The 27,293-nt window shown below is 45.7% G+C and overlaps 1 protein-coding gene across 1 annotated transcript; it reads left to right on the plus strand.

The window, feature by feature from the left end:
• The first annotated feature begins 3,104 nt into the window (after nucleotides 1–3,104).
• Nucleotides 3,105–24,782, plus strand: LOC142255426 (chymotrypsinogen A-like). Its single transcript, XM_075327043.1, has 7 exons — nucleotides 3,105–4,521; nucleotides 4,605–4,708; nucleotides 6,588–6,667; nucleotides 9,116–9,194; nucleotides 12,647–12,827; nucleotides 14,300–14,433; nucleotides 24,586–24,782. Exons 1-7 carry the CDS (start codon nucleotides 4,395–4,397, stop codon nucleotides 24,745–24,747), a joined length of 867 nt encoding a protein of 288 aa, XP_075183158.1. The 5' UTR covers nucleotides 3,105–4,394; the 3' UTR covers nucleotides 24,748–24,782.
• The last annotated feature ends 2,511 nt before the right edge of the window (nucleotides 24,783–27,293 follow it).

Below are 27,293 nucleotides of genomic sequence, written 5' to 3' on the forward strand. Positions count from 1 at the left end.
TGTAGACATTTCAGTGTAAAAATTTGCAATGTCACATAATTTCCAATTAAGGAATATAGGTGGGGTGAACCCAGACAGAAGAAGGACCTCATGCAAGAACAAGTATTGGTCCTTTGCAGTTCAATAGCTTCTCATCCTGTAGTATTCCACTTTCTTTGGAGGTGATCTTGGGCCCTTTACTTCTTGGTCCCATAGGTTGCACCAATGGTATGCTCACCTTTGATTACAAAGATGGATAAATAGATCTACACCTTCCAATGTTTTTTCCCCCAAATCTGTCACAATGACTTTGGGATAACGGGGAATCGGGGCTCCTAAGCTGTCCCTCTATGCTATCCTTAATCTCAGAGATACTCCTGAGAATGGAGAGGCCTGAGTCTCCTTCCTGGCCCTGCTTCTGACCATTTCTGAATTGATTCTGCCTCCCTCTCCCCTAGGATTGGGATGAAACCCACAGAAAAAGACAGACAAGGGAAAACAAAAACTCTCACACACCACACACACACACACAAAAAGGTGAAGACAAGAAGAGATTTAGGTGGTAAAACAAGAACAGGAAGGAAGCTGCAAAACTGCATGGGTAAACTCCACAACCGCACCAAGTAACGAGCACAACATTCACCAGTAAGTCTGGGACACCACAACTCTCAGACCAACATAGAATACATAGAATAAACTATAGCTGGCATCGGTGGAAGGTTTCAACCAGCATAAATAGGAGAGCAGATGTGATAGGCCTCCCCACAATATGTGACCAAAAGAGCAACCAGACCAGCAGAGAATAACTCTTGCTAGCCTGCCTGTGAATCAGCACACAGCAGGTTAATGCCTGAATCTGCCTGTGTTGATCCCAGACACCAGAGAAACCATTGGGCAGAGTTTCAGAATCTACAATCTGAACAGATCACAATGCCGCCATGACAGTCGACAAAATTTGCACAAAACTCTTTGTGACAAAATCTTAAAACAACGTGCTGGAAAAAGCTCAGAGCACCTAAAATTACTTTGCAAAACAGATCTGGTCATATCCCGGATTGAAATTGGGACCAGTTTTTGCTCTTATTTTTTTTCTCGCCGAATTCCATTTATTTAAGATCCATTATACAGTATAGGCCTTTTAGCGCATATAGAAGAAAAGGGGGTGAAATAACCTGTCTAGGGATTTCAGGGAGGTCAGGGCTGCTTAAGGTAAGTATCAGGGGTTGCCCCTCTATATCCTTCCCTATTGGCAGTATATCCCTTCTACCATTCCACTTTGGGCCGACCTTGGTGGAGCATGACAACCTGGAACGGCCCTGGAGTGGTACCTGGTGTCACTCTTGCCAGGATTACTAAGCGTGGCATGTGCATTCAGACCACAACCTGACACAACAAAAATACAACAAACAATACCATGAGTAAGGGGGAACACAGGGGACACTATAATAATGGTGGGCCCTGGAACTAGTGAGAGGGGTAGATGGGATACCTCCTAAACTCACCTTTAGCTGTCACTACTCTCCTAGCCAGTCCCTACACAGTCTCCTCAAATGTCGCTGAGCAGAAATCTAAGACCCTGAGAAACCCTGCTCTGGCTAGTGAGAGGCAGATGAGGTTCACTAGACACACCGCTGCACTAATACAACACAAGGTAGGGTAAGACAAACAGGGGAAAACAGCAACAAAAATGGATAATGTTCGACTTCTGGAACACCCCCTAGACACCCTAACACCAAGGCGGTCAGAATTCAATGAATTTGTATCTTCAGCAAGGATTGCTGGGAAAACACCACTACTGAAACCTCTCAGGGTAAGCCAGGCTTTGTGAGTAGTGGGTCTATTTTCCTCTCTCCCCTCCATTACCGTACCGTGACAAAAACAACACAATTGCCATTTTCGGTCATTGTAACTCTCCATAAATGGAATAAAAAAAAACACCACCAAATGGTACTGAAAAAAAACGACAGCTAGGAGTGCAAAAAATACAGCACCATCAAAGGAAAAATAAAAAGTTACATAAAAAGTTGCAAAAAAGAAATCAAACAAGCAAAACTAGCTACTGAAACAAAAATCGCCAATGACATTAAAATAAATCCCAAAATCTTTTATAAATACATTAATGCCAAAAGGAAAACAAAGGATAGTATTGGCCCCTTAAAATATAATAAGTTAGTTATAGAGGACAAACAAAAGACTGAGATATTAAATAGGCATTTCTCATCTGTGTTCACCAAGGAACTGACTGTACCAGGCATTATTCAACAAGTGAAAAATCAAAGTCCACCACCCAATATAATTAATTTAACACAAGATGAAGTACGCCTACGTCTGAGAAAATTAAACATTGACAAATCCCCAGGGCCAGATGGCATTCATCCACGAATATTGAGGGAATTGAGCTCTGTAATTGACAGACCGCTGTATCTCATCTTTTTAGACTCGCTTGTAACAGGGTTCGTGCCTCAGGATTGGAGGATTGCTGATGTGGTACCGATATTTAAGAAAGGTAAGAGGGTAGATCCAGGCAACTACCGTCCAGTAAGCCTGACATCAGTAGTATGCAAAGTTTTTGAGGGCATTTTAAGGGATGACATGCAAAAATATGTTGCAGAAAATAATATGATAACTGACAAACAGCATGGATTCATGAAAGATAAGTCGTGTCTAACCAACCTGTTGGGGTTCTATGAGGGGGTAAGTGCAAACCTGGATATTGGTAATGCAGCTGATGTCATTTATTTGGACTTTGCAAAGGCATTTGATACTGTACCACATAATAGCCTTATACTAAAGCTCCAGAAGCAAGGACTGGGGGAAACTATATGCAACTGGGTAAGGAATTGGCTAAAAGATAGGAAACAAAGAGTAGTCATAAATGGTACATTCTCTAAATGGGCTATAGTCAGCAGTGGGGTGCCGCAGGGATCTGTGCTTGGACCGATTCTTTTTACTCTCTTTATTAATGACCTTGTGGATGGGATTGATAGTACAGTGTCAGTCTTTGCTGATGACACCAAACTATGTAGGATATTAAAAACTGAACTTGATAGTATAATATTACAAAAAGATCTGGATAAGATGTCAGAATGGGCAGATACTTGGCAAATGAGATTTAATGTTGATAAATGTAAAGTAATGCACCTAGGACGGAGTAATCCTATAACTGCATATACATTAAATGGAAGTAAACTCGGGACTACAGAACAGGAGAAGGACTTGGGTATTCTCATTACAAATAAGCTGAGCAACAGCTCTCAATGTCAAGCAGCAGCTGCTAAAGCAAACAAGATTCTATGGTGTATAAAAAGAGAGATTAGATCCCGTGATCCCAACGTATTGTTACCCCTCTATAAATCACTTGTAAGGCCACATCTAGAATATGGGATTCAGTTTTGGGCTCCACATTTTAAAAAGGACATTCAGAAGTTAGAGTCAGTTCAAAGGCAGGCAACTAGACTATTACAAGGAATGGAAGGCCTCCCATATGATGACAGGTTGAAAAAGTTAGATATGTTTAGCTTAGAAAAAAGACGTCTCAGAGGAGATCTCATTTATATGTATAAATACATGTGTGGTCAATATAAAGGACTGGCACATGACTTATTTCTTCCGAAGACAATACTAAGGACCAGGGGGCACTCACTGCGAGTGGAAGAAAAGCGATTCCGACACCTAAATAGGAAAGGGTTCTTTACAGTTAGAGCAGTCAGACTGTGGAATGCCGACCACAAGAGGTAGTGATGGCAGATACTATAACAGCTTTCAAAAAAGGGCTGGATGATTTCCTCAGTACACAAAACATTGTTGGTTATAAATGACTTAGTGACTAAATGTAGAACTGGTGGAGGAAGGTTGAACTAGATGGACCTAGGTCTTTTTTCAACCTTAGTAACTATGTAACTATGTACTATGTAACTATGTAACATAGGTACAAAACAATTTTTTTAACCACTAACATAAGAAAAAAAAAAAACTGTACAAGTTTTGTATCGCTGACCTGAAAAAATCTTGTTGCCAGCAAGGTCATATTTTCTGCACCATAAACGCCTTAAAAAACAATGGCGGAATTACACTTTTTTTTAACATTTCACCACGTAGGGAATTGTTATATGATAAAATATATGACAATATCATTTAAAACTACAACTTGTACCTCTCTGCCCATCTCCCCCCCCCCAAAAAAAAATAAACCAGATGGCTGCTGGAAGAAGGGGAGGAAAAAAATAAAGTGCAAGAATTAAAATTTGTTTGGTTTGGAAGGGGTTCATAAGTCTAAAATAAACCCTTACTGGTTATTTGTCATGGAGGAAATCCAATAAGGTTCTTTTATAACATCTGTTTCGCCCACTCATTTTTCTCTGAGAACACCGGTTATTTTTTAATATTAATCCAAGGTTGTCTGATACTCCAATCTCATGAGGCGCTTTATTAATCATCAATTTCTGGATATAAAAAGTCCCCCGAAACCCGATCATTCTCCACTGACGACTATGGCTTTTCTGTGGCTTCTGTCCTGCCTGGCCCTGTTGGGGGGCACCTATGGTAAGTGGAGATGTAACGTTTATGGAGACCACCAGCTCTTTACATTTTATAGTTTTTATATCTATCCAGCACTTATTTTTTAGGCTGTGGTGTGCCAAGCATCAAGCCACTCATTTCTGGGTATGCCAGGATCGTGAATGGGGAGAATGCAGTTTCCGGTTCATGGCCGTGGCAGGTGTCTCTGCAGGTAAAGTCCTATGTTATTAACCGTACTGTTTATCTTCAATATATAAATTCAGTATCTTACACAAATATTTCAAAATAAGTTAAACTTTAACAGTCATTTTTAATTTTTTCATTAGTGCACAAAAAATAAGAAACTTTGTATTATATCTTATCAGAGAAATCGGCTTCTTTCTAATCCTGGACTGATCATTTCGTCTAAAAATTATCACTTCATGGGTAAAATCCAGACTTTACCATTTAACAGTTGTTTAAAAAAAAATAAAATTCAATAGTGCACAAGAAAATAAGAAACTTTGTAATATATACAATCAGAGAAATTGGCTTCTTTATCCTCCTGGACTGATCATTCTGTCTAAAAATTATCAGTTCACTGGTAAAATCCTTATTCAGTATATTCAGACTTTCCCATTTAACAGTTGTTTTTAAATTTTTTCATTAGTGCTCAAAAAATTAAGAAACTTTGTAATATATCTTATCAGAGAAATCGGCTTCTTTCTTCTCCTGGACTGATCACTCTGTCTAAAAATTATCATTTCATGGGTAAAATCCGTATTCAGTATATTCAGACTTTCCCATTTAACAGTTGTTTTAATTTTTTATTTTTTTTTTTTAATAGTGCACAAAAAAATAAGAAACTTTGTATTTTATCTTATGAGAGAAATCGGCTTCTTTCTCCTCCTGGACTGATCATTCCGTCTAAAAATTATCAGTTCATGGGCAAAATCTGTATTCAGTATATTCAGTCTTTACCATTTAATAATTGTTTTTACATTTTATTAATAGTGCACAAGAAAATAAGAACCTTTGTAATTTATCTTATCAGAGAAATCGGCTTCTTTCTTCTTCAGAACTGATCATGATGTCTAAAAATTATCAGTTCACTGGTAAAATCCGTATTCAGTATATTCAGACTTTCCCATTTAGCAGTTGTTAATTTTTTTCAATAGTGCACAAAAAATAAGAAAATATGTAATATATCTTATCAGAGAAATGTCCTTCTTTCTCCTCCTGGACTGATCATTCTGTCTAAAAATTATCAGTTCACAGGTAAAATCCGTATTCAGTATATTCAGCCTTTCCCATTACTAGGATAGAAGATGACAGTTGGTGCTTATAAAATTCTATGGAGCGTCTAGCTGCTCCTCCCCTGTCCATAGAGTTTTATAAGCACCAACTGTCATCTCCTATTTTAGGAATCACTGAATACAGATTCACCAAGAGGTGAAAGAATCAAATTCCTCTGATAAGATATATTACAAAGTTGCTTATTTTCATGTGTACTATTGATTTATGAAATAAAAATTAAATTGACAAGAAAAATCACTGGATTTTGAAAAAATGTCCTCTCTTTTGATAGTTAATGGGGGGAATTTATTAAGATTTTTCATAGGGCGGTCTTAATCGAAAGTGACATTTAATTCATTAGGAGGCTTGTTCTTCAATCAATACACCAAAAACCCTCGTACTCACCTGTTATTCCCCAAATGTTAATTGGTGCTGCTGACGGCTTCCTCCTCACCTTTTTCATTGGTGAATGTGTGGTGACCTGACCGCTGCAACCAGTCAGTGGCCACTGATTGGCTGCAGTGGTCACCTCACATTCACCAATGGAAAAAGGTGAGGAGGACGCCGTCATTGATTCTTTGAGAACTTGTTCAGAAAAAAAATCAAAACAATCAAAATGGTAAACCAATGTACCAATAATGATCAACGGAAGGGGGTCCAGTAGGTGAGTACGGTTTCTATTATTTTAAGACAACAATGGACCCATTTTTTAAAGTTGTAAGATGTATTTGGTAACTGTTTTAAAGTAAATAATACACACAATGTTAAGGTAAATACATGGTTTATATTGTCTTTTATGTTCTTTTTATCCACAGGATAGGACTGGCTTCCACTTCTGCGGTGGTTCCCTGATGAACAGTCTGTGGGTTGTCACCGCCGCTCACTGTGGAGTCACGTAAGTAATGGCAAGCGTCTTACCCCGTGGAATTATTTAATATGCCTTCAGTGAAACATTTATTAAATCTTTTTGGATATCCTCATCATCTAAGTGATGAATATATAGAAAAGATATGGAAACTGGAAATGCAAAGAACAGAAGTAATAAAAAGTAACCACTGAAATGACTATTGGGGAGCTAGCACTAAATAGTAATACTGTCACAATGTGACCGTAGGAAAGCGAGGAACAGGGGGCTCCCATACTGTCCCTCACGCTAGGGGACTGTGATGCCAAGCACCCAGGTGTAATGAGATGCTAAACCACTAGGAGTCGCTAGATACACTAGTGGAGGAGATCTGTGGGGAAGTCGAACAAGCCATGGGTCAGAAGCCGGGAGATCACGTCAGTAACAGAGGGAGAGAGAGAAGCCAAAGTCAGTGTGCGAGCCGAGAGTCAGTAAACCAGGAAGTCACATAAAGTACCAAGTGAGAATACAAACCGAGGTCGGTAGCCAAGAGGACAACTTAGCTACATGGGAGAAAGCGGAGCCAGGGGTCAGGAACAAGCCGAAGGTCAGGGAGGCAGGTAGTCAAGACAGAGTAGAGGAGGAGATGGGGCGGGTTACGAGGAACTAGGAAGTGGGACAAGATCAGGTCAGTTACTTATGGGAACCAGAGACGTGCACTATTAAACAGGAACTATCACTGGTGGCTCCCGTATAAAGCAAAACCATACAACGGAATGAGGCTTCAAAGAACAGACCCCTCCCACACCACATAGCACTTAGACCAGAAACAACTAATTCACTGGAGGAAAATATGAGGCCCAGTACAGACTCTGCAGGAGAGCAGAGCACCACTAATCAGAATCATGACAGGGATCCTAGGCTATCCCTAATCTCTGGATTACACATGATGGTTAGATGCCGGAGTCCCATGCCTTACTATATTCCTGACTAAAGCTAATCTGTTCCCCCTTCGCCCAGGGAAGGAAGGGGCAGGAGTGTGATGGCAACACAGATAAAGACAAACAGGGAAAAAAAAAAAACAAACTCAGACACATTGGAAACTCTCTGGAACAGACAGTAAGAAACTAAGGAGAAAAGCAAGAGAAGTAAGGCAACAACAAAAGGACAAGAAGAGTTAATACCATCACTGCTCACAGTAACAAAGTACCATTTAGTCTGGATCACAACACCTCACCAGACCAGTAGAGAAAAGCTATAGCTAGCATTAAAGGAAGAGTCCAGCCAACATAAATAGGGGGGGAGCGATTGTGCCTGGTTCCCTATCAGCATGTGATCAAAAGAGACTAACAAGCAGCTTTTCAGATATTAAGGGGTACTTTGCACGCTGCGACATCGCAAGCCGATGCTGCGATGTCGAGCGCAATATTCCCCGCCCCCGTCGCAGCTGCGATATCTTGTGATAGCTGCCCTAGCGAACATTATTGCTATGCCAGCTTCACATGCACTCACCTGTCCTGCGACGTCGCTCTGGCTGGCGACCTGCCTCCTTCCTAAGGGGGCGGGTCGTGCGGCGTCATAGCGACGTCACGCGGCAGGCGGCCAATAGCAGCGGACGGGCGGAGATGAGCGGGACGTAAACATCCCGCCCACCTCCGCCCTTCCTCATTGCAGCCGGTACGCAGGTAGAAGATGTTCCTCGCTCCTGCAGCTTCACATACAGCGATGTGTGCGACCGCAGGAACGAGAAACAACATCGTACCTGTCGCTGCACCGGCATTATGGAAATTTCAGACGCTACACGATGATACGATGACGCTTTTGCGCTCGTTAATCGTATCAAAAAGTATTTGCACACTACGATATCAACTGCGACGCCAGATGTGCGTCACTTTCGATTTGACCCCACCGACATCGCACCTGCGATGTCGTAGTGTGCAAAGTCCCCCTTACTCTTACTAGCCTGCCTATGAACCACAACTTTGTGGGTCGACACCCGAGTCTGCTTGCACTGATGACAGACATCAGAGAAGTCAGCAGGCAGAGTGCCAGATTCTGTAATTTCCACAGATCCTAAAACTGCAATGGCAGTCGGCGATGTTTGTAAAAACCTCCTTATGACAGATACATTATAAGTAAAACTGCATAAACTCCCCACACTTTACATAATATTGATCAATGTCTCTGCCCAGCCTCAAATGTTTGCTTGAGGCTTTTTTAAAGGTTGTGATTACTATTCAGATGGAATGATTGTGATTTTGTTCTGTCTTTGCTGTATACACACATTGCAGTAGGCTAGTACTGGCCTTCCGTGAGCCGGTGAATTCCCCGGTGGGCCCATCTGAAGGAATAAGCACTTACTAGTTGGCCCTTGTCTACTCAGTCTGATACTGGGTTGGAGTATTGGGTAGTAAGATTGTTAGTGGAATCCTGTAGATCTCATGAATACAATGGAATAAATGAATTCATCTAATATGATTGTATATCCTTTATATACAGAACCTCCCACCGCGTTATTCTGGGTGAATACGACCGTTCCTCCTCCGCTGAGCCCATTCAAACTAAAACCATTTCTAGGGTAAGAAGGAAAAGTGTAACTGGATTTGTTTATTTTGTTTTATAAATAACATTTTATAATTAGTAATTTCCAGGCTGGAAAAGAGGTTTTTGTGGAAGTTTTTGTTGTTGGGTTTTTTTTTCAGGCAAAGTCAACAGTGGATTTAAATGGAATGGGAAACAGAAGGAATAAAGTTCTCCTTCCAGTTGAATCCACTTTGGTTTTGGAAATTGCAATGGTGTTTTTTTATTTTTTAAAAAGGGCGGTATGTGAAACCCTTCTGAAGGTTTGTTCACACTGGTGCCCGATTCATTAATCATGCTTGAATGCTTACCTTACCGCTCACCTCTTTGGCTCCTCTGCTTCTCACTGTCAGCCAACTTCTGATTGCCATCACGAACAGTGAATCCACGGGCCTTCTGATGCTAGGCCAGGACTTTCAGCTCTGATAAGACCTAGAATTTTTCTGTGCAAGGTTGCAGAAGGTAACTATGCTATAACCTGCACGATGACCCTGTGCATGCATGTGTGGCGCCCTTGAGGTTTCAGTCGCCACAGGGTACTGCACCTCATTTAAAGTGCGGTACTCATCCTGGATCCAGAGGAGGTCGGTACCGGCTCCACAACACACCAAATCATACACACAACCAGGTTGGCCTCCCCACTGGGGACGAGCTAGGGTTGGGTCTTAAGGCAGTCACCAAACATGGGGGGCTGCCACCCACTAGTGACAGTGAACCAGGGGAGGGACAGCCACCAGGGGGAGTTAGGAGCAACACCACAGTTAGGAGGTCTCCAGCAGAAAAGGAAGAGAGCGGTCAGGTTTTACCAGTGGCTCTGGTGGGATGCAGGAGTCAATACGGTCGCCGAGGGAGAACTTCATTGCTCCCTCGGGACCAGCGTACAGCAGGGTGCAGAATCCTAGGGTGGATTATACTTCAGGTTGTCCACCAGCAGCGGTGGCTATTCCCTGGCCGTGTACCGCAGGTGCTGTCACGAAACCAACCTCCAGAACCATCCAGAGCAGCATAAAAGCCTTAAATCCTGGCTTGGAATGAGAAGGCCCATAAAATCATGTCTCGTGGATGTGATAAGAAGGTGTGGCGATGGTAAACGGATGACATTGAGGAGCAGAGTGGCCAGAGAGGTGAGTATAAGGATTTTTTTTAGTTTTTATTTTAACCTTTTGATGGCTCTTTGTGGTTCAGCAAAGTTGACAAGTTGTGGAAGCGAATTACAAAAAAAACTCCATTTTGGCAAATATTGATCTTTGTAACAGAGTAGAATTCAATACCACATTACATTTTATATAGTTATATAGTGTGAGAGAACAGAATCGATTTTGTTCCTATAATGCCCACTTGTCTTATAATGTCATAGGGTTCAGTTAACACTGATGAGCAGGAAGTTTCACATTTCTGTCACGCCCCTATTGTTCTTATTGGTGCAGAGTTCAGAGAGACAAGGCGTTTGTCCTTGACATTAAATAAACTGGTCACATGTACTAATAAAGAAGAAATCTTTGAGTACACCATACTATTATTATTATTTTTTTATTATTATTGTTTATTTATAGAGCACCATTGATTCCATGGTGCTGTACATGAGGGGGTTACATACAGAATACATATACAAGTTACAATAGACAGACTGGTACAGAGGGAAGAGGGCCCTGCCCTTGCGGGCTTACATCCTAAAGGATTTTGGGGAGGAGACAGTAGGTGGGGTGTAGGTGGGGCGGCAGCTCCGCACGGTGGTGGGGCGGCAGCTCCGCACGGTGGTGGGGCGGCAGCTCCGCACGGTGGTGGGGCGGCAGCTCCGCACAGTGGTGGGGCGGCAGCTCCGCACGGTGGTGGGGCGGCAGCTCCGCACGGTGGTGGGGCAGTGGCGTCATTGTAGATTATAGGCATTTCTGAACAGATGAGTTTTCAGAGTCCGTTTGAAGTTTGCAAGTGTAGTAGATAGTCTGATGTGTTGAGGCAGTGAGTTCCAGGAGACTGGGGATGCTCGGGAGAAGTCTTGGAGTCGGTTGCATGAGGAGCGAATGAGAGAGGAGGAGAGAAGGAGATCTTGGGAGGACCGGAGATTACGTTTTGGAGTGTAGCGAGAGATTAGTTCAGAGATATATGGAGGAGACAGATTATGGATAGCTTTGTAGGTCAGGGTTAGTAGTTTGAATTGGATACGATAGACGATTGGGAGCCAGTGGAGGGTCTTGCAGAGAGGAGAAGCGGGGTGGTATTGAGGAGAGAGGTGGATCATTCGGGCAGCAGAGTTAAGGATGGACTGGAGAGGGGCGAGTGTGTTAGCAGGGAGACCACAGAGGAGGATGTTGCAGTAGTCGATGCGGGAGATTATGAGGGCATGCACTAGCATTTTTGTAGATTGGGGATTGAGGAAAGGGCGGATTCTGGAGATATTTTTGAGTTGAAAACGGCAGGAGGTGGTGAGGGATTGGATGTGCGGTATGAAGGACAGGGCAGAGTCAAAGGTCACTCCGAGGCACCGAACTTTGGGTGCTGGGGAGAGCGTGATGTTATTAATTGTAATGGATAGGTCAGGTGGAGAGTGTAGGGGAGATGGAGGAAAGATGATCAGTTCAGTTTTGGCCACGTTAACCTTTAGAAAGCGAGAGGAAAAGAAGGAAGATATAGCAGATAGGCACTCTGGGATTCTGGACAGCATACTATGTGTACTGTATTGATTTCTCGAGCGCTCGTAAAACAAATCTTATTCATTTGGAGTTCAAGAGGCATAGAAGGAGTGTATTTCGCTTACACATAGTTACATAGCTCGAAAAAAGACCTGTGTCTATCAAGTTCAGCCTTTCTCCACCAATTATGCATTTTTTGTCACTAAATTATCTATAACCCACAATGTTATGCACTGACTAAATAATCCAACCCTTTTTTAAAAGTTATTATAGCATCTGCCATTATTACTTCTTGTGATAGGGCATTCCAAAATCTGACTGCTCTAACTGTAGAGAACCCTTTCCTATTTTGCCTTTCTTCCATTCACAGTGAATGTCTCCTGGTCCTTAGTATTGTCTTTGTGCCAGTTCTTTGTATTGACCACACATGTATTTATACATATAAATGAGATCTCCTCTGAGACGTCTTTTTTTCTAAGCTAAACAAATCCGACTTTCCGAACCTCTCATCATATAGGCCGCCTCCATTCCTTGTAGTAGTCTAGTTACAGCCAGAAATTACTTTAAATTTTATATTACAAGCTAAAATTCATTATCTTTCGATTTGTGGTGTTTTGGTGGCATTTCGTGTTCAGTAGCATTTTGTTTTCCTACTGCAAAGTGCTCTGAAGTTTTTTCCTAGATGTTAGAAAGTGTACAAAATGTAAAAGCTGATAAAAATACTTAAAATTATGGCATTTCTTTTATAGACATTTAGAAATGTCAAAAATAAACATGTGAGAAGAAGCCCTAAGGCAGATTTTTTTTCTTTTTTCACCAGGTCTTCAGACATCCCAACTACAACTCCAATACCATTGTAAATGATATCACCCTTATCAAGCTGGCCAGCGCTGCCTCTTTTGACAACCGTGTGTCCCCAGTGTGCATTGCTGCTACCGCTGATGTATTCAATGGAGGAGAGAGATGTGTCACCACTGGATGGGGCTACATTAAGGCTTCAAGTAAGAAATTGGTACCAATTGTAATAAAAAATGGTATGTAGCCTTATCTAGTGATAAAAAACTGTCACAGTGTGATTTGCTGCAAAGCAGTGAATGGGGTCACCTATACTGTCCCTCACACTACAAGGCCCTATGCTATTCCTAAGCTCAGGAATACTCCTAATGGTGGAAAAGTCTGAGTCTCCTTCCTGGCCCTACTCCTAACCAGACCTAATCTGATTTTCCTCTGCCCGTCCCACCGGGGAAGGATGGGTCAGGAGTGTGATGTTAAACACAGATGAAAACAGACAAGGGAAAACCAAAACACTCACATACACAGGCTAGGACAATAAGAGATTCAGGAAGAAAACAAGAGCAGGTAGGAAACTACAAAACACAACTGGGGTAAACTCCACAACCACACAAAGCAACAAGAACTACTAGCACCAGAGAGTCTGGGACACCTGTTACGTCACCACCGGAGTCCGCTTCATCGACTTCTGCTCCGATCGCCAGGTGACGCCGTGTTCCTGCCGTGGATGGTGCTGGTGATGGGAGAGGAGTCGATGCCAGTGACGCCGGTGGGCGCAAGCTCAGTTCATCCACTGGTATGGGTTTCCTGGGGATCTGCAGTGCCACTGGCTGACTGTAGGTGGCGGGTGTCTCCCAGCTGAGGTACCAACATTCAACTACAGCCTATGGGAAGGCACCACACCCTTTTTAATTCCCCTCCTGTCTGCTGACCTCTGCCAAAGATAGTTCTGAGAATTCTGGCTCCTGTTTCGTCCTGTGATTCCTGTGTGCTGATTACCGCGTGTTTCCTGACTACCCTCCTGCCTGCTGTTTTTGTACGGTTTTAACCTCTGCTTGTTTCTGATTACGTCTTTGCCTGCCGATTCTGTCCCTGTTCGCCAATTCCTGGTTTGACCCTGCCTGACGACTACTCTCTCAGACTGCAGCCTTGCACAGGTAGTGATCTCCAGGGCCCTGTGTAATTCCAAATCCCTGTATAGGGGTTAAAGGGTTTCAGGGTTCTGGGGGTCCTGCTTGGTGAGTGGCTTCCCTCTAGCCTGTCCATTACAGCCCGTCTGAGTCTGTGGATCCAGGCAGGCGTTACAACACCACACCACACCAACTAAGACAAGCTATAGCTGGCATAGGATGAAAGACCCAGCCAGTATAAATAGGTGGGGAGCAGATGTGATAGGCTCCCTCACAATAGGTGATCAAGTAGGGCAAACAGGCAGACTAGCAAAGGTTAACTCTTGCTAGCCTGCCAATGAATCAACATACAACAGGTCGACGCTTGAGTCTGCCTCCATTGCTCCCAGATACTAAAGAATCTCTCGAGTGTCAGAATGTGCAATCTGAACAGGACCTGACGCCGCCATGACAGAAGTTAATGAAAATTTCCGTGTGACAAAAACATGAGTATAATATGACTGTACTTTAAAACACAAAATTTATATACCGTATTATTTATTGCCTTTTAGCACAAACATCCCCAAGCAAACTGCAGCAGGTAGCTCTGCCTCTTCTGACAAATACTGACTGCCAGAGATACTGGGGAAACAAAATCCAGGGCACCATGATCTGCGCTGGAGCATCTGGAGCCTCCTCCTGCATGGTATACCATGATATCTACTATTATTATTTCTATTGTCTTCCTATGTATGAAAGTGGACTTGTCCCATAAATAATTAAATGGATGGTCCGACACTAGTAGTGAATTTAATAATATATGTCTACCTATTTTAATTAGTAATCAAACCACTTTTCTAATGTACTTCATTTACAAATTACCTACTCTAAGGCGGGCTTTGCACACTACGACATCGCAGGTGCGATGTCGGTGGGGTCAAATTGAAAGTGATGCACATCCGGCATCGCATGCGACATCGTAGTGTGTAAAGCCTAGATGATACGATTAACGAGCGCAAAATCGTCGTAATCGTATCATCGGTGCAGCGTCGGCGTAATCCATAATTACGCTGACGCGACGGTCCGATGTTGTTCCTCGCTCCTGCGGCAGCACATATCGCTGTGTGTGAAGTCGCAGGAGCGAGAAACATCTCCTACCGGCGTCACCGCGGCTTCCGTAGGATATGCGGAAGGAAGGAGGTGGGTGGGATGTTTACATCCTGCTCATCTCCGCCGCTATTGGCCGCCTGCCGTGTGATGTCGCTATGACGCCGCACGACCCGCCCCTTTAGGAAGGAAGCGGTTCGCCGGCCAGAGCGACGGTTGCAGGGCAGGTGAGTGCATGTGAAGCTGGCGTAGCGATAATTTTCGCTACGCCAGCTATCACACGATATCGTACCTGCGACGGGGGCGGGGACTATCGTGTGCGACATCGCAGCATCAGCTTGCGATGTCGCACCGTGCAAAGCCCGCCTAACTTCCAGGCTGATTTTGTTTTTTTATTTACTTCCGATGACAATTCGTTGCACTTGGAATTCTAAAATGGATAGTTATTAGTGATGAGCGAGTACTAAAAAGCTCGGGTGCTCGAAGCTCGGGCCGAGCCTCCCAAGATACTCGTGTACTCGGCCCGAGCAACGAGCCCAATGTTATCCTATGGGAGACCCGAGTATTTTTGTGAAATGACCTCCCGGCAGCATGGAGAAACCCTAAAAATGGCACAAAAGTCTCAGAAGAGTGCTCAAATGACATGGCAACAGCATGGGGAAGACCCCTTGAAGCATTTATCACTCAAAAGTCACAGCTGTGAACAATTTTGTCCGCGTTTTACGCCATTTTTACGGACTCACCAGAAAACCTTCCAAAATGACCCCAAAATGATTTTTCATGGCGGAAATGTTAAGGGCACATACCCAATAGTGAGATAGAGCTGGTGTATGTTACTTTTTGAGATTAATACATGAAAGATTTTACGTGAAAACATTGTGTGGCACTCCGATGTCCCTGAGAAGAGACGTACATGAAGGCCTCTTGAGTCTAATGTGCCCATTTTGAGGAAGTGAGTCTTTGTAGTATTTTCCTTTGCCAGGGCAGTCCAAAATTGTGAGGTTCACCAATGTCCCTGGATAGAGACGTGCATGATGGCCTGTAAACCTGAAGTGCCCATTGTAAGGAAGTGGGTCTATTTTAGTATAGCCCTTTGCCAGGGCAGCCAAAAATTGGGAGGCTCCACATTGTCCCTGGATAGAGACGTGCATGATGGCCTGTAAACCTGAAGTGCCCATTGTAAGGAAGTGGGTCTATTTTAGTATAGCCCTTTGCCAGGGCAGCCAAAAATTGGGAGGCTCCACATTGTCCCTGGATAGAGACGTGCATGATGGCCTGTAAACCTGAAGTGCCCATTGTAAGGAAGTGGGTCTATTTCAGTATAGCCCTTTGCCAGGGCAGCCAAAAATTGGGAGGCTCCACATTGTCCCTGGATAGAGACGTGCATGATGGCCTGTAAACCTGAAGTGCCCATTGTAAGGAAGTGGGTCTATTTTAGTATAGCCCTTTGCCAGGGCAGCCAAAAATTGGGAGGCTCCACATTGTCCCTGGATAGAGACGTGCATGATGGCCTGTAAACCTGAAGTGCCCATTGTAAGGAAGTGGGTCTATTTTAGTATAGCCCTTTGCCAGGGCAGCCAAAAATTGGGAGGCTCCACATTGTCCCTGGATAGAGACGTGCATGATGGCCTGTAAACCTGAAGTGCCCATTGTAAGGAAGTGGGTCTATTTCAGTATAGCCCTTTGCCAGGGCAGCCAAAAATTGGGAGGCTCCACATTGTCCCTGGATAGAGACGTGCATGATGGCCTGTAAACCTGAAGTGCCCATTGTAAGGAAGTGGGTCTATTTTAGTATAGCCCTTTGCCAGGGCAGCCAAAAATTGGGAGGCTCCACATTGTCCCTGGATAGAGACGTGCATGATGGCCTGTAAACCTGAAGTGCCCATTGTAAGGAAGTGGGTCTATTTTAGTATAGCCCTTTGCCAGGGCAGCCAAAAATTGGGAGGCTCCACATTGTCCCTGGATAGAGACGTGCATGATGGCCTGTAAACCTGAAGTGCCCATTGTAAGGAAGTGGGTCTATTTCAGTATAGCCCTTTGCCAGGGCAGCCAAAAATTGGGAGGCTCCACATTGTCCCTGGATAGAGACGTGCATGATGGCCTGTAAACCTGAAGTGCCCATTGTAAGGAAGTGGGTCTATTTTAGTATAGCCCTTTGCCAGGGCAGCCAAAAATTGGGAGGCTCCACATTGTCCCTGGATAGAGACGTGCATGATGGCCTGTAAACCTGAAGTGCCCATTGTAAGGAAGTGGGTCTATTTTAGTATAGCCCTTTGCCAGGGCAGCCAAAAATTGGGAGGCTCCACATTGTCCCTGGATAGAGACGTGCATGATGGCCTGTAAACCTGAAGTGCCCATTGTAAGGAAGTGGGTCTATTTCAGTATAGCCCTTTGCCAGGGCAGCCAAAAATTGGGAGGCTCCACATTGTCCCTGGATAGAGACGTGCATGATGGCCTGTAAACCTGAAGTGCCCATTGTAAGGAAGTGGGTCTATTTTAGTATAGCCCTTTGCCAGGGCAGCCAAAAATTGGGAGGCTCCACATTGTCCCTGGATAGAGACGTGCATGATGGCCTGTAAACCTGAAGTGCCCATTGTAAGGAAGTGGGTCTATTTTAGTATAGCCCTTTGCCAGGGCAGCCAAAAATTGGGAGGCTCCACATTGTCCCTGGATAGAGACGTGCATGATGGCCTGTAAACCTGAAGTGCCCATTGTAAGGAAGTGGGTCTATTTTAGTATAGCCCTTTGCCAGGGCAGCCAAAAATTGGGAGGCTCCACATTGTCCCTGGATAGAGACGTGCATGATGGCCTGTAAACCTGAAGTGCCCATTGTAAGGAAGTGGGTCTATTTTAGTATAGCCCTTTGCCAGGGCAGCCAAAAATTGGGAGGCTCCACATTGTCCCTGGATAGAGACGTGCATGATGGCCTGTAAACCTGAAGTGCCCATTGTAAGGAAGTGGGTGTATTTCAGTATAGCCCTTTGCCAGGGCAGCCAAAAATTGGGAGGCTCCACATTGTCCCTGGATAGAGACGTGCATGATGGCCTGTAAACCTGAAGTGCCCATTGTAAGGAAGTGGGTGTATTTCAGTATAGCCCTTAGGCAGGGCAGCCAAAAATTGGGAGGCTCCACGTTGTCCCTGGGTAGAGACGTGCATGAGGGCCTCAAAACATTGTTCCCATTGCAAAGGAGCGGGTCTCCTGTCGTTGTAATGTCCATTCTGCAAAGAATGGGCGAAAAAATTTACCACTGGGGGTATACCTGAAACAAAGACCTAACTATTGTAACGGTCATCATGATGGCGCATGAGGAGAAGGAGGAGCAGTCCAGCGATTATCCAAAGTCGAGAAGTGTACCCATGGGTGAGTGGAGGTACATGGCAAACTTTAAACTCCGCTCTCATTTGCTGGTGGTGTGGTGAAGTCTGGCCCAATCCAACCCTTGTTCATCTTTATCAGAGTCAGCCTGTCAGCATTTTCAGTTGACAGGCGGGTGCGTTTATCTGTAATGATTCCACCTGCGGCACTAAAAACACGCTCTGACAAAACGCTAGCAGCAGGGCAGGCCAGGACTTCCAAGGCGTAGAGAGCCAATTCATGCCACGTGTCCAGCTTGGATACCCAATAATTGTAAGGCACAGAGGAATGTCGGAGTACAGTTGTTCGATCTGCAAGGTACTCCTTCAGCATCTGGGCAAACTTAGGATTTCTTGTGGCACTACCCCGCACCTCAGGGGCTGTGGTACGTGAGGGGCTGAGAAAACTGTCCCACATCTTAAAGACTGTTCCCCTACCTCTGGCGGATTGGACTTGTGCCTCTCTCGGCTGTACGCCTCGGTTGTCCACTGATTCCTGACCTATGCCGCTAGCGTTTTGTGAGGGGAATGCTTTGCCTACTTCCGTGAGTATGGCCTTCCGAAACTGCTGCATTTTGGTTGACCTCTCCTCCACGGGAATAAGAGACAAAAAGTTCTCCTTGTAGCGTGGGTCTAACAGTGTTACCAACCAGTAATGATTGTCGGCCAAGATGTTCTTAACGCGAGGGTCACGAGACAGGCAGCTTACCATAAAGTCAGCCATGTGCGCCAGACTCTTAACAGCCAGGACTTCAGTAGCCTGACCAACAAGATGACTGAACATGCTGTCCTCCTCCTCCTCCTCCTCCTCCTCCTCCTCCTCCTCCTCATCTACCCTGTCCTCTGGCCAGCCACGCTGAATCGAGGATATGACTGGTGTGCATGTCATATCCTCAATTTGGCCGGAGAGTTGCTCCATGTCTTCATCCTCCTCCTCGTCATAGTCCTCCACTGCACGTTGTGATGAGACGAGGCTGGGCTGTGTGTTATCACCCATACCCACTACTGTTTCTTGCTGCAACTCATCGCGCTCCGCCTGCAATGCATCATGTTTGTTTTTCAGCAGGGACCGTTTTAGAAGGCAGAGTAGCGGTATGGTGACGCTAATAATGGCGTCATCACCACTCACCATCTTGGTGGAGTCCTCAAAGTTTTGGAGGATGGTACATAGGTCTGACATCCATCTCCACTCCTCAGGTGTTATGTGTGGAGTTTGACCCATTTCCCGACGGCTTAGGTGATGCAGGTACTCAACAACTGCCCTCTTCTGCTCACATATCCTGACCAACATGTGCAGAGTTGAATTCCAACGCGTGGGGACATCACACACCAGTCTGTGAGCCGGAAGATGCAAACGGCGCTGAAAGCCGGCAAGGCCGGCTGAAGCAGTAGGTGACTTTCGAAAATGTGCAGACAGGCGGCGAACTTTTACCAGCAGATCAGACAGCTCTGGGTATGACTTTATAAACCGCTGAACCACGAGGTTGAGCACATGGGCCACGCATGGAACATGTGTCAGCTGGCCTCGCCTCAAAGCCGCCACCAGGTTCCGGCCATTGTCACAAACGACCTTTCCTGGCTTTAGGTTCAGAGGTGTGAGCCAGTGATCTGCCTGCTGTTTCAGAGCTGTCCACAGCTCTTCTGCATTGTGGGGTTTGTCACCTATGCAGATTAGCTTCAGCACAGCCTGTTGCCGCTTCGCCGAGGCAGTGCTGCAGTGCTTCCAGCTTGTGACTGGTGTGGAGGGCACAGTGGATGAGGATGCGCAGGAGGAGGAGGAGGCTGAAGAGCATGACATTCCGGAGCTGTAGAGTGTGGGTGAAACACTGACTGAGGTAGGGCCTGCAAACCTTGGTGTGGGAAGGACGTGTTGCGTCCCTCGCTCAGACTGGGTCCCAGCTTCCACAATATTAACCCAGTGTGCCGTCAACGAGATGTAGCGGCCTTGCCCACAAGCACTTGTCCACGTGTCTGTGGTTAGGTGGACCTTGGGTGAAACAGCGTTGTTCAGGGCACGTGTGATGTTTTGTGACACGTGGTTATGCAACGCGGGGACGGCACACCGGGAGAAATAGTGGCGGCTGGGGACCGAGTAACGTGGGACAGCTGCCGCCATCAGGTCACGGAATGCTTCTGTCTCCACCAGCCTAAAAGGCAACATTTCCAGCGCAAGCAGTCGCGAAATGTTAGCATTTAGAACTGTGGCATGTGGGGTGTTGGCAGTGTATTTGCGCCTGCGTTCAAAGGTTTGCTGAATGGATAACTGAACGCTGCGCTGGGACAAGGACGTGCTTGATGATGGTGTTCTTTCGGCGTAGGCAACTGCAGGTGCAGGAGTGGAGGAGGCTTGTTCGCAAGCAGCATGGACAGAGGATTGGCTCGCATGCACAACCAGCGAAGACGTAGCAGTGACATCAGCAAGCACTGCTCCTCGACTCTGTTGTACTTCCCACAAAGTCGGGTGCTTGGCTGACATGTGCCTGATCATGCTGGTGGTGGTCAGGCTGCTAGTTTTGGTACCCCTGCTGATGCTGGCACGGCAGGTGTTGCAAATGGCCTTTTTTGAATCATCTGGATCCAACTTAAAAAACTGCCAGACTCGTGAAGACCTAACATTTGTACAGGCACCTTGTGTCGTCGTGTTGTTCCGGGGAACGGTTGCCTGACTTCTGCCTGGGGCCACCACCCTGCTTCTTACTGCCTGTTGTGATGCTACGCCTCCCTCCCCCTGTGCACTGCTGTCCTCGCTCTGCATATCCTCCTGCCAGGTTGGGTCAGTTACTGGATCATCCACCACGTCGTCTTCCTCTTCCGCACCCTGCTCCTCCTCCTGACTTGCTGACAATTGTGTCTCATCATCGTCCACCACTTGTTGAGACACGTTGCCAACTTCGTGAGAACGTGGCTGCTCAAATATTTGGCCATCTGTACAGACGATCTCCTCATGACCCACTTCAATATGAGCTGGCGAGAGGCCAGAATGTGTGAATGGAAACGTGAACAGCTCTTCCGAGTGTCCAAGTGTGGGATCATTAATGTCCGAGGAGGACGTGTACTCAGCCTGGTGGTAGGAAGGAGGATCAGGTTCAGAAATGTGCGGTGCAGTATCACGGCTACTGACACTTGACCGTGTGGAAGACAGAGTGTTTGTGGTGGTGCCAATCTGACTGGAAGCATTATCCGCTATCCAACTAACAACCTGTTGACACTGGTCTTGGTTCAAGAGCGGTGTACTGCTGCGGTCCCCAAGAATTTGGGACAGGACGTGCGAGCGACTAGATGTGGCCCTTTGTTGTGGCGAAATTAGAGCTTGCCCACGACCTCGGCCTCTGCCTGCACCACCATCACGTCCACTTCCTTGTTCCTTGCCAATGCCCTTGCGCATTTTGCAATGCTGTGCACTGCTGACGTGTATATTCACTACTTGTGCGTTATATCAAAGTTTCTGGAAATTGCACACAAGTGCACCTGTACGCTGCCACCGACAGGCACACACGTGCGGTTTTTAAATGCAAGCACGGACGCAATAATAACCTAACACAGGTTTTAGGAGCAAAAATTAAGAACTCTGACACTATCAGCCACTGCTGACTGACGTGTATTATACACTACACTTGTGCGTTATATAATAGTTTGGTAAACGCACACCAGTGCACCTGTACGCTGCCACCAACAGGCACACACGTGCGGTTTTAAAAACCAAGCACGGACGCAATAATAACCTAACACAGGTTTTAGGAGCAAAAATTAAGAACTCTGACACTATCAGCCACTGCTGACTGACGTGTATTATACACTACACTTGTGCGTTATATAATAGTTTGGTAAACGCACACCAGTGCACCTGTACGCTGCCACCAACAGGCACACACGTGCGGTTTTAAAAACCAAGCACGGACGCAATAATAACCTAACACAGGTTTTAGGAGCAAAAATTAAGAACTCTGACACTATCAGCCACTGCTGACTGACGTGTATTATACACTACACTTGTGCGTTATATAATAGTTTGGTAAACGCACACCAGTGCACCTGTACGCTGCCACCAACAGGCACACACGTGCGGTTTTAAAAACCAAGCACGGACGCAATAATAACCTAACACAGGTTTTAGGAGCAAAAATTAAGAACTCTGACACTATCAGCCACTGCTGACTGACGTGTATTATACACTACACTTGTGCGTTATATAATAGTTTGGTAAACGCACACCAGTGCACCTGTACGCTGCCACCAACAGGCACACACGTGCGGTTTTAAAAACCAAGCACGGACGCAATAATAACCTAACACAGGTTTTAGGAGCAAAAATTAAGAACTCTGACACTATCAGCCACTGCTGACTGACGTGTATTATACACTACACTTGTGCGTTATATAATAGTTTGGTAAACGCACACCAGTGCACCTGTACGCTGCCACCAACAGGCACACACGTGCGGTTTTAAAAACCAAGCACGGACGCAATAATAACCTAACACAGGTTTTAGGAGCAAAAATTAAGAACTCTGACACTATCAGCCACTGCTGACTGACGTGTATTATACACTACACTTGTGCGTTATATAATAGTTTGGTAAACGCACACCAGTGCACCTGTACGCTGCCACCAACAGGCACACACGTGCGGTTTTAAAAACCAAGCACGGACGCAATAATAACCTAACACAGGTTTTAGGAGCAAAAATTAAGAACTCTGACACTATCAGCCACTGCTGACTGACGTGTATTATACACTACACTTGTGCGTTATATAATAGTTTGGTAAACGCACACCAGTGCACCTGTACGCTGCCACCAACAGGCACACACGTGCGGTTTTAAAAACCAAGCACGGACGCAATAATAACCTAACACAGGTTTTTTTGGGGAGCGACAATTACAGTACAGACAAGTCAGACACTATCTGGACTGTTTTACACTGTGTACACCAGCCCCAGATATGAAGGCTGGTATACGGTCACCACTACCCTGCCTGCCTGCCTGCCTGTATACTGCTACAATAGTCCTGACAAGGACTCTTTTGGTCACTAGCCTGTATTCAGACCTGGCTATACCCTGCCTGTATATAGCAACAATAGTCCTGAGAAGGACTCTGCTACTGTACGCCGACCTGGCTATACCCTGCCTGCCTGTATACAACTAGAATAGTCCTGAGAAGGACTTTTGGTCACACTGTTTGCAGCCCTGCAACTGAAAAAGCTATAAAGGGCCGCAAAGCTTTCCCTGAATCAGCGACACTCTCCCTACACTCACTGTCAGAATAGCTGTGAGCAGAGCACAGCGCGCCGGCCTATATAAAGGCTCGGTGACGCTGTGCAGGCCGGCCAATCACTGCAATTCCACAACTAACAGGGCTGTGGCATTGCAGTGGTCTGCCAGCCAATCCCTGCATGAGGGCTGGCTCTCAAAAGAGCGCCAACATGCAGAAATGAAGACCACGAGTAAAGCACGAGTATCGCGAGATTACTCGGTCCCCGCCGAGCAGCCCGAGTACAGTGATACTCGTGCGAGTACCGAGTAGTGACAAGCATGCTCGCTCATCACTAATAGTTATCAGTGGGCTTGGCATGCTGTCAGTCACCCGGCATCCTTTTCCTCCCTGAAACAAAGCATCATCAGAAATCAACGCTGTGGTCACTCACACAGTAACTTTCCCAGCCCTGAAATGTGACGTCATTAGACATGTCCTTTTCAGAGATTGGGCTGTAACTGTTCTGCTGAGCATGTGTCGGTTGTCAATTCTGACACATACTCAGTTTGGTTTCGCCTTTCGTTGCGCTCCTTCACAGGCTCGCCAGTTTCCTTTACTGAGCATGTGTTAGATGTCAATTCTTACTCAGTAGACTAGACACCGCCTGGTTTCAGAAAAGGACATCTCTGATGATATCACATATACTTTGGGAGTGACCACAGAGTCGTCCTCCACTGACGCTTCATTTAAGGGAGGAAAAGCATACCATGTGAGTGATGGCAGTCCCTTTTTTGCCATTGTTCTCTCAAATTTGACACAGTTTTTTTCTTTGCTTCTGCACCTCTCCACTCTTGAGATATGACTTACTGCTTCCTAATATTTTTTTGCCAAGTGGGCGTGGTCTTCAAAAATACGCCCACAGAGAAAAGTTGAAGACCACATCCATTTGGCTAAAATACTAGATTTGTACACAGAGAGGAGGGTGGCACATATCTGGAATGCAGAGGGGCAGGAATAGATATCCGTCGTGTTGGTGCCACTACTCCGTCAGAGCCAGAAAATATTTAGGCCACCTTTAGGTGACAAATCTGTAAATATTCCTGACTACACCGGTGCTCATTTGCATAAGACTAAATCATCAAATTAAATTTTCTTGAATTTTTTTAATTTATATAACGCTTATTTACTTTTTTTTTTTTTAGGGTGACTCTGGTGGACCTCTTGTGTGCCAGAGAAATGGAGTTTGGACCTTGGCTGGTATCGTGTCCTGGGGAAGCTCTTCCTGCTCCACATCTTCTCCTGGAGTTTATGCTAGAGTCACCGCCCTTAGAGGATGGCTGGATCAAACTGTTGCTGCTAACTAAACAACAAAATATGGTATATTTGCTGAATTTAATAAACTATCTTTAATGTCAAATACAATTGGCTGATTTATTTTATATTTTTAAAATCACATTTTTAGGTCACTTTATTTTGTTTAAGTTATGCGGGCTTCACACGAGCCGATCTATCGTGCGATTGCACGAGCGATCGCACCCGCCCCCATCGTTTGTGCGTCATGGGCAATTAGTTGCCCGTGGCGCACAAAGTCGTTAACCCCCCCCGTCACACGTACTTACCTCCCGGGCGACATCGCTGTGGGCAGCGAACATCCACTTCCTGAAAGGGGAGGGACGTTCGGCGTCACAGCGACGTCACACGGCAGTCGGCCAATAGAAGCGGAGGGGCGGAGATGAGTGGGACGTAACATCCCGCCCACCTCCTTCCTTCCGTATTGCCGGCGGGACGCAGGTAAGCTGTGTTCGTCGTTCCCGTGGTGTCACACGGAGCGACGTGTGCTGCCTCGGGAACGATAAACAACCGGACGGCCGATTTTTTTTTAAACTGAGCGACGTGTCAACGATGAACGAGAAGGTGAGTATTTCTGCTCGTTCACCATCGCACGTAGCTGTCAAACGCTACGATATATCAGACTATGCCGGATGTGCGTCACTACCAACGTGACCCCGACGACATATCGCTCGATATATCGTACCGTGTGACGCCCGCATTAGTGTTATGGTTTCACCTGGAGGTGAATTATCTAAGCCAAAGGTTAGGGTGAGCACCACGGACCAGAGGCAATGATGCAGTGGAACTGGATTTGCCAGATAGCATGTGGATCAACATAGACCATAATAACCGGGTATGCAAGACAGCAGATGAACAAGGAAAGCTAGAAGCAGTAACTGCAGTTGGAGGGCAGTTTCATACAGGAATAGTAGATACATATATGGAATCCGATATCTTGCAGCAGTGATTCGATTAACCACAGTAATAGTAGAGACACACTGTATATGGAATCATGTAAATTGCAGCATTGATTCAGTTAACCACAGAAATAGTAGAGACATATGACGCGCCCCAGGACTTTGGGGTACTCGGTCCCGGGTCTGGTATCATGGGGAAGTGTCACGGGTGTAATGGCCGGTGCCTGATTCCATGACCCAGGGGGTCGCTTTAAAAAGGGGTATTTACAGGGAGAATAATAAAGTATTTGTCGTGACGCCACTTGCGGTTTGTGGCTATATATTAGAAGCCGCCGCTGCAAAGTCTCTCACTGCTGGGGCTGATGGTATTGGCAGCTTGGATGTTATGGCTCTCCGCAAGTAGGGCTAGGCCCCAGGGTATGGATGATGGTGGTTGTTGTAACATAAACGTTGGTAATACTGGGGTGCGGAAAGAAGGTAGACCACACAAGGGATTGCAGTTTAACTGGTTCTTTAGCCACTGAGATGGAGCAGTAACCCTTTGGAGGCCGGTTTCCACCATTTGTTCCAGTGCCGGTGTGGTGACTTGGTGGGCTTTACTTCCAAGCACCCATCTGTAGTTGGTGGGTCCCCGTGGCCTGGAGCATTTGGGGGTCCCCTCCTGCTCTCAGTCTTGGCTTGTATGGCAGGCAGCTTGAACCTCTGTTGGGCCGGACCTCTGTCCCCATTCCCCGGTTCCCTCTTTGCTGCTGTGCCCCGAACACTAAGATTGGTGAAGTCCTTGATGGTCCCCTCACCAGGCAAATTTATCAGGTCAGCCTGGAGCATCTTCCTGAACTAGGGCTCTGCACCCCGTCGGTGCTTATGGTTCCGCGAGTACTTCTCCGTACTCTCCCAGCAACCACAAGCCTTGAGCCTGACAGGTCACTGGTACACTCTCCCGTCAGTACAGTTACGGCCGTCTCCTTTCACCTCCACTTACTGACTACCTGGCCCCTCCTCCCGTGTTGCTGACTAGTGGACTGGATCGGTCCCACCCCTAGGTGGCCATTTATTGGGTCCATCCCTAGCCTGTCACCCAGTGTGAGATAGGGAAAGCAGGGGTTTGTGTGTTCATTTGGGTGTTGTGTTGTGGTGTTACCGACCCTGTAGCACCTGATGGCTCAGGGGGTGCTACACATACATAATCAGGTATCCTGTAGCAGTGATTTGGTTAGCCACAGGAATAGTAGAGACATCTATGCTATCAGGTATCTTGCAGAAGAGATTCAGTTATCCACAGGAATAGTAGAGACATCCATGCAATCAGGTATCCTGCAGCAGGGATTCAGTTAACCACAGGAATAGTAGAGACATTTATATAATCAGATATATTACAGCAGTGATTCAGTTAACCACAGGAATAGTAAAGACATATATGGAATTAGGTATCTTTCAGCAGTGATTCAGTTAACAACAGGAATAGTAAAGACATCTATGCAATCAGGTATCTTGCAGCAGTGATTCAGTTAACCACAGGAATAATGGAGACATCTATACAATCAGGTATCTTGCAGCAGTGATTCAGTTAACCACAGGAATAGTATATACATCTATCCAATCAGCAAAGAGAAGAAAAAAAACAGCTCACCCTTTCAGGATTATGAACACAGCCAGGTTTA

This window comes from Anomaloglossus baeobatrachus, chromosome 10, assembly GCF_048569485.1.
Source record: "Anomaloglossus baeobatrachus isolate aAnoBae1 chromosome 10, aAnoBae1.hap1, whole genome shotgun sequence".
Classification (NCBI taxonomy): Eukaryota; Metazoa; Chordata; class Amphibia; order Anura; family Aromobatidae; genus Anomaloglossus; species Anomaloglossus baeobatrachus.

Bases quoted from the DNA above. Each gene is read 5' to 3' on its own strand.
- LOC142255426 (XM_075327043.1), top strand. From the start codon at position 4,395: ATGAGGCGCTTTATTAATCATCAATTTCTGGATATAAAAAGTCCCCCG. The intron at 4,522-4,604 runs GTAAGTGGAGAT...CTTATTTTTTAG, and splicing joins CCTGTTGGGGGGCACCTATG to GCTGTGGTGTGCCAAGCATC. The intron at 14,434-24,585 runs GTATACCATGAT...TTTTTTTTTTAG, and splicing joins CTGGAGCCTCCTCCTGCATG to GGTGACTCTGGTGGACCTCT.